The sequence below is a fragment of the Coffea eugenioides genome, chromosome 6, assembly GCF_003713205.1.
Source record: "Coffea eugenioides isolate CCC68of chromosome 6, Ceug_1.0, whole genome shotgun sequence".
Taxonomy (NCBI): Eukaryota; Viridiplantae; Streptophyta; class Magnoliopsida; order Gentianales; family Rubiaceae; genus Coffea; species Coffea eugenioides.
Window position 1 is genome coordinate 14219119 of NC_040040.1, and position 12741 is coordinate 14231859.

The following is a 12741-nucleotide window of genomic DNA, read 5'->3' on the forward strand; positions in this document are numbered from 1 at the left end:
TATCAATGATTTATTCCGGAAATAATTAGTAAAATACCCACGGATTAAGGCACTTTTTGATTATTTGCCTAAGCGATGTTATTGTAGAGAAGTTATTCGTTCAGTCACATTAAGTGGCGATCGCCTTAAGCTTAATGAATCAAATATATTGTCTGTGTTCAAATCGATTTTCACATTGAAAACATCCTATCTGCCATTCAAAGCAATCGGCTATTCTTGTCATCCCTTTCCTCCTTTCTGTTTTTTCATTAGAACATTTTCATTACGAGTTAAAAGATCATGGGAAGTTGATAGCAGTGACACACTATTTGGCAGCATGTGATACTATGCCTTTTTATTTGTCTTTGTACGATTTCCAGATCCATATAACATAAACTGTGAAATGAGCCTCTAAAATTACAAGGTCTTTCAATTTTCCCCTTAAATTGAAGTAAAAAAAAAAATCAATCAATTCATCTTTTGTTTACACAACATATATATGCTAGGAAATCAAGAGCTTTTGGTACACATTATTCAATTTGTATGCTTAATAGAAAAAAGGTACAAAAAGTTTATGGGTAGCCAAAAAACTACCTTGAAACATTGTTGTAGATATATACCTTGTATGAGCGAGGTTTGTAAGGTCTTGTCCTTCGCTGTAGAAGTAACATTGGTATCTTTTAAAAAGTGACAAGATGATCAACAGGTAGGAGTTATTCAGCTGTATATGGAGTTATTTAAATTAGATACACTACCAAAAATCACTTGCAGAAGTTCGAACAATGCTATACATGCTGAAAACTACTTCAGAGGACAAGTGATTGTAATGAATTCAAGCCAATTTCAGTTACGGGTTGATGAAGTTTGGTGCCTACAGGAAAAACCCAAGAGTGGAGGAAAGCTGATAAAAAATCCTCTTTTGTTCCATTGATTATGCTCGAGCATCTAACTCGTTTGGATTGCAGAAAAATGTACATTAGTAATTTGATGTATGTGGGATCAAAAGGTGATTGAAAAATATGTACACAAAAAATATATAAATATTTTTACAGAAAATCACAATCCTAATGTAAGTACGTTGGTATGTATGTACACACACATATATATATATATATCCCAACAAACAAAAAAAAAAAGCAACTAAGATTCCGCTTTTGAATTATTCTAGAAAAACATGTTCTCATTCTTGACAGAGAACCACAGCATATAAGTATTTTTTTCATTTCAGAGTCCTATCTTTTTAACGTAATTTCCAGAATTCTTGGCAGACATGCTTGGCGCAAACCTCAGAATGGTAAACTGCTTCAAATTTTGATATTTGTCTATAACTTCTTTTCTCAAAATTTTGAATAATACTGGAATTATACTGTATTACAATTCTTCTAGAACATGGAAGATGGATCGTAATGAGCAACGAGCGAACATTTTAAGCAAGCCACTTATGGAATATATTTGCTTAGTAAAACAATAAGGGGGGAGATAGCCGTCAAGAAACATGCACTCTCCAGTCTCGCCTCAGACAAATCAACAAACAAAAGAATTCGTATATTATAATAAATTCATCCAAGGAAATCTATGGAAGGGATGCATGATATTAACCAGAAAAACAAAAAAAAATAAAAAGGGTATCAACATGACAAATTATGAGCACTTCAAATCTTGGAGCTGCCTTGATGAGATATTGAGGTTCATGGTGCAATTCATGTCGGTGGACTTATTTTTCTTGAAGACCAACATTAGCGTCAATTTTCCCCTCAATGTTGCTCGGCTAGTCAGAGGGATCCAAGCGTGTTGACTCAATTCATTTCCTAGTACATCCCCGGGCACATTGGCAGAGGACAAATCCACCGGAATGACGAATTTCTTGGTTGATCTGAAATTAGCCTTTCCCCTGGGAACCACAGCTTCTCCTACCTTGTAGTTCTGATAGAAGAATTCAATAGTGCTATTCTGGTACTTGTAGCGACCGAAGTTTGCATTCTTGACAGAGAGCTCTGCAATCATCTTGGTACTAAAAGAAGCATTTGTGTTTAATGTTGAAACCTGGAAATCCTCAAATGCGGCAGACCTCACGCGGAATTTAGGCGTCCTGACCTTCATCACCACAAGTGCGAAGACCAATATTACAGCGGTTTGGAATACAGCAAAGGCTGCAACGTATGCAAAACATTTCATCCGTTTCTTGCGACGTTCTTCCCTTTGAGCCACTGAGGCCATCTCTTGATCATATGCCATTGATTTTGATTCTTTTTGGTGCTGGAATGTATCTATTTGCACGAGATGTTTGTTGAATTGTTTTGATTGCTTGATGCTTGGCGAAGTATATAAAGCTTGAAGGAAGCTTTTAGCGGTGATGGAAAAGTTTAGGCAGTCTCTTGGGGTGTTTATAGATTTATAGTACTAAAGAGAGGTGTTTATTGATTTTAGTTAGAGGTCCACTTTTTTTGAAGTTTTCTTGTGAAAACAAGTGAACTTTTCTGCTAAAGTTAATGACTTCGTAAACTTGCTATTGTAGTTTACGCGCTTACGAGGTTTTGACTTATTTGATGTTCCAGAAGATAGGAAGTCGCCCAACAAGACACTAACATGATTTTTTTGAAAATAAGATTGCTTATCCAGTTTGCGGTGGATTTGGGGTTGAGGAGTGTTAATGCGCCAGTATGGTATTACAGAACCTTCTTTATGTTTTATTCCCTTTTGGGGTGATGCTCGTTTTTCGTTTTCCTTAACAATGGGATATAACTCAATTTTCTTAGCATATATAAACCCTCTTGATACTACAGAAGAAGTTTGCAATTCTGGTAACCCCCTTTCCCATTTGTTTTAGCAAGGAAAAAAAGTAAAATATTTTCATATATATATATATTACAATTAAAAGTATAATATCTTGTCCATTGGCTTAGTATACATCGTAAGTATATTGGATTAATGTGATACTGCAAAATTGTTAGATGACCAATGACATAAAATTCCTAAAAGAAAAAAATTGCATCAAGTTAAACTATTTGTGTTGCAAGTAAATTTTTTGACCTCTAAAACATCTAAAGGAATTAAATTCTAAAATCGCCCTCTAAATTGCAAGAAAGTGTCATTTGAGCCTCTCCAATTGTGACTCTTTCAATCTTACCCTCTTAATTGATCTTCTTCAGTTCATGGTTCATTTTCTATTCATCAAACATGCATGTGAAAGGCCAAAAAAAACATTTACAAGGCCATTTATTTTAATTTTTTATATTAATTAAGCATTTGAATTTTAAAATTGTTCAAGTTGCAAAAAGCACTTGCAGAAGTTTCCAACGAAGTTACACATTAGAGAATGACCATTTAGAAAGAAAGTTTATTAATACATCCTTGATGATGATTTTCAATGCACTAGTAATGCCTAAAATATGCCAAAGATTCATTTTAAAGAGTAGAGTGAATTTTTACCCAAAAAATAAAGTTAGGTGACTAGACCATGCCAAACTAAATAGTTTAGTGATTATTTTCGACGTTTACGCTATTGTAATATTAACCTTAAGAAAAGATTTTGATATTAAGTACTTGCCCACCCTCCTAAGCTTGAAAAATGATATTTGGTAGATATGTTATTTACAATTTACTTTTGCTCAATAAAAAATTTGAAAATCTTATATAAACAAAGACAATCAAGCTAAAGATTGTCTATCTATTGTTATGAGATTAAATGAGACTTGTTTATCTATCAAATCAAATGCAGATAAGCTTTTCAATATTATGCTAATCAAACTAAATTCGAACCAAAATAAAATGTTTCTAAATACAAAGGATAGGGGATTCTCTTTTTACTTCAAAAAAGGTGGAATGCTGATATTGTATAGTTCACTGAGAAAAAAATCTACACGATGATAAAATATTTTTCAATGAGAAAATTCCAAGTTTATAACATCAAAGATTACACAACGGATTAGATTTAAAATTTCCATTAAAATACAGAAAAAAAAATTGTAAATTAAGCTTCTGGAATTGTAAGCCTTTCGGTTATACCCCTTAAATTGATTTTCTTCATCAATTAAAATTTTTTTCTTTAAACAACATATACAAGGCCGTTACTAGTGGCTCTAGCACACCCTATGTGTGTGCTTAATTAAATTAAAAAGCAAAAACTTAAAAAAAAAAGGGATGGGTGGCCTTAAAACTACCTTGAAACATTCTAGAGCTAGGAGGTCATTGCTTATAATATGATCTGGTGTGAGCGCCTTGTACCATTTTGTCCTTTCCTATAAAGATAATATTCGTATTCAAAAGGGGTGAAAAAACTATTTATAAAATGGAATATATTGCTCTGGCTTTATAAATTGGATAGACATCTTTCTTATATTGCTACTCTGATCAAGTAGCAAAAAATCACTCGCAGAAGTTTCTAAAGAATGTGACAATTGAAGCCAAAAGCATACGAAGTTCGATGCTTACTAGAAAAATCCAAGAGTGAAGGAAAGCTGACAAAAAATTGTGTTACCCACGTCATGTAACCTATATTTTCTTTTGTTCATTTTCTTTTCTTGCGCTTGAGCAGCTTAACTTCCGCAAATCAAATTTTACGTATGGCTTTATTCTTACAGAATACCCAAACTAATTCTCCAGCTGCAGCTCAAAAATGGAAAAAAAAAAAAAATTTTCTCCAGCTGCCATGCCCATATTTTATGTATTTTTTTTTCACCTAATTTCCAAAGTACGAATCTCTGGGGTAAATTAAACATGCTTTGGCGAGCCCTCAGATTATTATATCAAATGTTATATTTGTTCATAATTGCTTTTTACGTAGAATATTGAAATAATGCTGGCATTGTATCTGTACTAAAATTTTTCCAAAAGAAGGAAGAAAGGGAGCCACTGAATAATAGGGGAAAATGTTAAGGCAAGCAAATTATTGTATTTACAGAAGCGACCAGGGGCGATAGCCGTCAAGAAACATGCACTATCGAGTCTCCCCTCAAACAAATAAACAAACAAAAGAATCATCTACTCTAAATACTACATCCAAGGGAAAAAACAAAAGATAACAAAGGCAATCAATTTGGCAAATTATGAACACTTCAAATCTTGGAGCTGCCTAGATGAGATATTGAGGTTCATGCTGCAATTCATGTTGGTGGACTTATTCTTCTTGAAGATCAACATTAGCGTCAGTTTGCCTTTCAATGTTGCTCGGCTAGTCAGAGGGATCCAAGCGTGTGGACTTAATTCATTTCCTAGTACATCCCCGGGCACATTGGCAGAGGACAAATCCACCGGAACAACGAATTTCTTGGTTGATCTGAAATTAGCCTTTCCCCTGGGAACCACAGCTTCTCCTACCTTGTAGTTCTGATAGAAGAATTCAATAGTGCTATTCTGGTACTTGTAGCGACCGAAGTTTGCATTCTTGACAGAGAGCTCTGCAATCATCTTGGTACTAAAAGAAGCATTTGTGTTTAATGTTGAAACCTGGAAATCCTCAAATGCGGCAGACCTCACGCGGAATGTAGGCGTCCTGACCTTCATCACCACAAGTGCGAAGACCAATATGACTGCTGTTTGGAACACAGCGAAGGCTGCAACGTATGCAAAACATTTCATCCGTTTCTTGCGACGCTCTTCCCTTTGAGCCACTGAGGCCACCTCTTGATCATATGCCATTGATTTTGATTCTGTTTGGTGCTGGAAATGTGCGATTATTTGCACGAGATGTTTGTTGAATTGTTTTGATTGCTTGATGCTTGGTGACGTATGTAAAGCTTGAAGAAAGCTTTTGCTGGTGATGAAAAAGTTTAGGCAGTCTCGTGGGGTATTTATAGATTCATAAAACGTGTACCAAAGAGAGGTGTTTATTGATGTGTTAAGAGGTCCGCGCTTAGGACAACTATATTTGAAGTTTTCTTGCGAGAACAAGTGAACTTTTGCTGCTGAAGTTAAAGACTTTGTAAACTTTGATCTCGTCCTATACGCGCCTGCAAGTTTTTTGACTATAGCTGCCCAGCAAGGCTTTAGTATGATTTTGTTGAAAATAGGCTGCAAACGAGCCAAGTCGAGTCGAGTTTTGGGTTAATCGAGTCGAGTATCGACTAAATTTGATCAAGCTCGAACTCGAGTTCGAGCTCGACGAGCCGGCAATTTCGAGCTCGAAAAAAATAAAAAAAATAATTATTTTATTTTTTAAAAAATAAATAAAATAATATTTTTTAATAAATAATAAAAATATTAAGGATATATATGTAATTTTACTATTAAAATAAAAAATATATATATACTTAAAATAAAAAATATATATATACTTAAAATAGAAAAAATAAAAAATATTATATATATATACTCGAGCTCGCGAGTCTGAGCTTAATATTTTGAGTTCGAGTTCGAGCTCGATTTCGACTTGAACTAGCTCGAGCTTGAATCGAGCCGCTCGCGAGTGGTTCGATTCATTTGCAGCCCTAGTTGAAAATAAGATCGTTGCCCATCCAGTGTGGGTGGGTTTGGGGTTTGGGGGTTATATATATACATATATATATTTTTTCAGTATAGAACCTTCCTTAAGTTTTATTCCTTTCTAAGGTGAGGCCTTTTTAATTTTTTAAGTGAACAATTTAATAATTCTCTAAACATAAGGAAAGAATGTGAAACAGGAGAAAAAAAATAAAAGAGAAGAAGAAAAGTTCCTTTCATCAAATGTAAATCCAAATTTCTTGGGTAACAGAGCTACATATGTTTATGAAGTCTAGTCTTCAGCTCGTACTATTAATATTCTATATTAAAAAAATATAAATGTCCATATATTGGGTTAGGACCTTGCCAATATCTAGTTACAAGCAGGGAAATTGATAGATTTAGTCTCCGAAAGTTATCTTATTTAAATTTATGCTATCTGCAAATCACATAACACCATGCTGTATAGTTATCTCATTCAACTTTACTGCAAAATTTGTTAGACGATTGATAAAGTAGAATTTAATAAGAAAAAATTTGCATCAAATTATACTAGATTTGGGCGCACGGATTAAATGTTCTTGAATATAAAATGTGTGCAGAGAAACTACCATGAAACATCCTACGAAAGTCACTGCTTACAATGTGTGCAGAGAAATGCAATTTTTGGTTCCCGATATTGGCTTATGTGCTAAATTGGCTCCTAAAGTTTCCATCAAAACTAACTGGGTCCTCAAAGTTTCTCATTTTAAGTAAATTTAGGACCACTGACTGAAAATCATAATAATTAACTATCGAAATCAAATTGCTATTACTCAAAAGTGTTCATTTTGCAATTTTTCTTCATAATATTTTAAGTAATTATAATTAGCATTTTAAGACAAAATGGAATGTGAATTAATTAAATAAAAAATAGATGTGTTCCAATTAGTTGAAGAAAATGAGAAAATTTTGGTGTTAATATATAACTTTATTAATTACTACTAAACAAATTCTTCCATGACTAGTGGAATAGGTTGTAAATTGGTAGTTCGTAATGGTGATTTTAAAAAAATTAGTGAATGTAAATATCTATATGATGTGTTTTTAGGAATTTTTTTTAAAAAAACTCCCTTATATTTTTTATTATCTTTCTTACCTATTAAAATTCCAGGTTCCAATAGTAAAGTTTTAAAATATTTATTTTGCTATTTGTATACATTGATAATTTTATTGAATGATTAAAATAATTCTACAATATCAACTTCATCTTAATTGATAACCTATCGAAATGTGAAAAAAAATTATCAACCTAATTTACATATAGTATAGATTCTTATATTTTAAAAGGATATTTAAATAAATGTTTAGTTATTAATACTAGTAAAAAATGACAGACTTGTTATCAATTAATTATTTATAATTCAAAACAATAAATACACACATAATGCTAAATTTGAAACTAACTATACAAAAGAGGAAGAAACATGTGAGAAATAGTTGGATGAATAAATGAGATAAAAATGAAAAAAAACAAGAAGTTTGATTCATTTTTGCACTTTTTTTTAAACAAAAGTTTGACCTAGTTCATATTTCATTTCATCCTAAAACCACAATATAACTATTTAAAACTTAATAGACCGTAATGATTCAAATTCAAAACATTTTTGGGGAGCAAAAAGGCAAAATCAAAGTTGTTGACTAATTAAAATTTGTTTTTATCACTTTTTAATGTTTAATTTCCGTCAATTGTCCGAAATGTATCTAAAATCAGAAATTTTAGAGACCAAATTTGTTTTGATGAAAATATTATCGACCTAACTACTTGACACACACGCCAAACATTGGGAACTAAAACTACTACGGCTGCGTTTGGATTGAGTGTTTTTGCACCTGTTTTTGAAAAACTGTTTTTCACATTCCAAATGCTACAGTAATGTGTATTTCAAAAACAACTTCAAAAACACCCATATCCAAACAATATATCAAAAACAACTCCAAATATATTTCAATTATGTATATTTAATTTGCATATTTTAATAAGTATATTTCAATTTATATATTTTAAATTATGTATATTTCAATTATATTTTAATATATTTTAATATGTATATTTCAATTATGTATATTATATTAATATTAAATATATATTATTTCAATTATGTATAATATTATATATATTATATCAATTGAAATAAATATTATATATTTATATAAATACATTTATTTATACATAAATTTATAAATATATTTATTCAATTTTGTTTTATAATACATATATATATTAATATGTATATTTCAATTATGTATATTATACATAAATTATATTAATAATAATGTATATTATATATATTATACATTTCTAATATTATATATTTATACATACATATTATAAATATTTTATTTTATTTATAATATATTTTTATATATTTATAATATATTTACATAAATATTATATGTTATATAAATTATATATAATATAATGTATAATATATTATACATTTATATAAATGTACATTTATACATAATATATAAATATTTATTTATATTTATAATATACATTTATATTATGTATAATATATAATATAATACATTTATACATTTATATTAATATACATAATATTAATTTTACATTTATACATAATATTAATACACGTATACATTTATATTAATTATATTAATACATTTCTACATAATATTAATATATATTTATAATTTATTAATTTATACATTTATATAATATTCATTTATAATTTATACATTTTTAATAATATACACTTATACATTTAAATATACATTTATATTATGTATTATATATATTAATACATTTATACATTTATATTAATATACATAATATTAATTTTACATTTATACATAATATTAATATTTCAATTACATTTATATTAATTATATTAATACATTTCTACATAATATTAATATATATTTATAATTTATTAATTTATACATTTATATAATATTCATTTATAATTTATACATTTTTAATAATATACACTTATACATTTAAATATACATTTATATTATGTATTATATATATTAATACATTTATACATTTATATTAATATACATAATATTAATTTTACATTTATACATAATATCAATACATATATACATTTATATTAATTATATAAATACATTTCTACATAATATTAATATATATTTATAATATATTAATTTATACATTTATAATATTCATTTATAATTTATAAATTTATAATAATATACACCTATAATTTATAATATATTTATAACATTCATTTATACATTTATAATAATATACAGTTATACATTTATAAATATATTTATATTATGTATTATATATAATATAATACATTTATATATTTTTATATGAATATATAAATATATTTATTTATAAATATCTATAAATGTATTATAAATGCATAAATGCATAAATGCATATTTATATAAAAATATAAATTTATAATTTATAATTTATACATTTATATAATATTCATTTATAATTTATTCATTTATAATAATATACATCTATACATTTGTAAATATAAATGGATTATAAATGCATAAATGTATATTTATATAAAAATATAAAAATTATAATATTCTAAAAATACTCAAAAATATGTTTCCAAAATACCTCTAAAAATAATTCAAAAAAATCTACAGTAAAAGTTTTTCATATAGTTTTTGAAAAACAACCCCAAAAACAACTAATCCAAACGGACTTGTTTTTCAGATTCAAAATGCTACAGTGGTGTTTTTGAAAAACAAACCCAAAAACAGCTAATCCAAACGGAGCCTACATTTTTGCATTAAATGTGTTCTGGTGTGAGCGCCTTGTACTATTTTATCCTTTTGGGTAAAGGTTATATGGGAATTCCAACGAGTGAAAAAATCATTTATGTGGAATATATTACTCTAGCTTTATACATTGGATAGACATCTCTCTTAAATTACTAGTACTTGATAAAGTAGCAAAAAATCACTCCCGGAAGTTTGTGACGGTTTATGTGTTATGATTTGAGTTGGTAAGGAGAGAGAGAGAGAGAGAGATAGAGAGTAGAAAGGAGGGAGAAAAGAGCAGAATTCTTACTGCGAGAAATGAGTGACGATTGACAAAGGGATAGGAATAGGGATGACGATTGACAAAAAAAAAAAAAAGGAGTGAGTGTACAATTTGAATATTCTCAGATGCGTCCTAGTGTACAGAAAGCACTTTATTAGTTATACTCCCTCCATCCCACTTTGATAATCCTGTATTCCTTTTTCATCTGTCCCAAATTGTAATCCACTTTCCAATTGAAATATGTAGTTGTATTTTAATTTTTCTAAAATACCCTTATTCAATGTAAGTAGTTGTTACTATAAACCTACCTCATTTAATGAGAGTTGATTCTTTTTTTACCATCAATTTAAGTTCCCATAAAATTGTACCATATTTAATGTGAGGGTATTTTAGAAAAATAACAATCTAAATTTACTTTTTCAACAAAATTAACTATTTTTTCTTAAACTGTGTGAAAAAAGAAACATGACTATCAAAGTGGGACGGAAGGAGTAAAATGTATCTGCCCTATATTTCCTTCAATCAATCTGCTTTGGTGATAGGCTGATAGCTAATTGTTACAATTAACAAACTAACTGCTAGTAACGGCTGGTCCCACTAATTGCTAACTAACTTCCGGCTGGCGTTGAAATTCCGTGTCATAACAGTACGTTACAGCTGCATGAGACTTCCTAAAACAACCGACTTCAGTTAAATGCTGACGAAGTTCGATGCATCCCAGAAAAACCCAACAGTGAAGGAAAGCTGACAAAAAATTGTATTAGGCACGTCACGCAACTATATGTTCTTTAGTTCCTTTTTCTTTTTGGGGAACATGTTAAAGGCAAGCAACTTATTGTGTATATCACTTTGTAAAACGGTACAAAGGACACAGAAACCCACCGGAGGAGCTAGCCGGCCGTCAATACATATGCACTATCCAATCTCCTCTCAAAATTTTTTTTTCAAAAAAAGAATCTTCTACTGTGAATACTACTTCCAAGGAAAATATATATCTATATATATATATATATGGAAGCAACTGACATTAACAAGAAAATGAAAACTGTAAAAGGAATCAAATTGACAAATTATGAGCACTTCAAATCTTGGAGCTGCCTTGATGAGATATTGAGGTTCATGGTGCAATTCATGTCGGTGGACTTATTTTTCTTGAAGATCAACATTAGCATCAATTTTCCCCTCAATGTTGCTCGGCTAGTCAGAGGGATCCAAGCGTGTTGACTCAATTCATTTCCTAGTACATCCCCGGGCACATTGGCAGAGGATAAATCCACCGGAATGACGAATTTCTTAGTTGATCTGAAATTAGCCTTTCCCCTGGGAACCACAGCTTCTCCTACCTTGTAGTTCTGATAGAAGAATTCAATAGTGCTATTCTGGTACTTGTAGCGACCGAAGTTTGCATTCTTGACAGAGAGCTCTGCAATCATCTTGGTACTAAAAGAAGCATTTGTGTTTAATGTTGAAACCTGGAAATCCTCAAATGCGGCAGACCTCACGCGGAATTTAGGCATCCTCACCTTCATCACCACGAGTGCAAAGACCAATATGACTGCTGTGTGGAATACAGCAAAGGCTGCAACGTATGCAAAACATTTCATCCGTTTCTTGCGACGTTCTTCCCTTTCAGCCAAGTCTGAGGCCACCTCTTGATCATATGCCTTTCGTGCACCGTTCTCTGCCATTGATTTTGATTCTGTTTGGTGCTGGAAATGTGCGATTATTTGCACGACATGTTTGTTTAATTGTTGTGATTGCTTGATGCTTGGTGACGTATGTAAAGCTTGAAGAAAGCTTTCGCTGGTGATGGAAAAGTTTAGGCAGTCTCGTGGAGGATTTATATTTTATAGTGCTAAAGATAGGTATTCATGGATGCTCGTTAGAGGTCCAAACTTGGGACAACCTTTTTGAAGTTTTCTTGTGAGAGAATAAGTGAACTTTGCGGCTGAAGTTAAAGACTTTGTAAACTTTGCTTGTTCTGGTCGCATACGCGCCTACAAGGAATCAGCTCTTATTGAGCCCCTTTTCCCATTTGTTTAGCATGAAGATCGAACTAAGTTAATTATTTACTTATAAAGGTATTGAAAAAATATAAAGGAGGGACTAAATCCATACTCTCTTCCTAAATTTTTCTGAATCCATATTTATGCTTCCACGATAGAAACAGTATGCCTTGCACCGTCCTTTTACCTATTTATTTCTATTTTTCAAATTTTTTTTTTAGTTTTACTCTATTCTAATTTATGTAAGCTATCGGGTGTTGGTCATTTTCCTAACCAACGTTTCATAGGTTTTGAGAT

General features: G+C 30.3%; 3 protein-coding genes across 3 annotated transcripts; all 3 read right to left on the bottom strand.

Annotated features, from left to right (window-relative positions):
- Positions 1-1620: 1620 nt before the first annotated feature.
- LOC113773642 lies at positions 1621-2214 on the bottom strand. Its single transcript, XM_027318275.1, has one exon. It carries the CDS (start codon positions 2212-2214, stop codon positions 1621-1623), a length of 594 nt encoding a protein of 197 aa, XP_027174076.1.
- Positions 2215-5022: 2808 nt separating this feature from the next.
- LOC113773643 lies at positions 5023-5616 on the bottom strand. The gene has a single exon (XM_027318276.1). The coding sequence runs from the start codon at positions 5614-5616 to the stop codon at positions 5023-5025; it is 594 nt and encodes a 197-aa protein (XP_027174077.1).
- A 5892-nt stretch (positions 5617-11508) lies between these two features.
- LOC113773644 lies at positions 11509-12126 on the bottom strand. The gene has a single exon (XM_027318277.1). The coding sequence runs from the start codon at positions 12124-12126 to the stop codon at positions 11509-11511; it is 618 nt and encodes a 205-aa protein (XP_027174078.1).
- Between the last annotated feature and the right edge of the window lie 615 nt (positions 12127-12741).

Coding starts and splice junctions, on each gene's coding strand:
- LOC113773642 (XM_027318275.1), bottom strand. CDS start 2,214: ATGGCATATGATCAAGAGATGGCCTCAGTGGCTCAAAGGGAAGAACGT.
- LOC113773643 (XM_027318276.1), bottom strand. CDS start 5,616: ATGGCATATGATCAAGAGGTGGCCTCAGTGGCTCAAAGGGAAGAGCGT.
- LOC113773644 (XM_027318277.1), bottom strand. CDS start 12,126: ATGGCAGAGAACGGTGCACGAAAGGCATATGATCAAGAGGTGGCCTCA.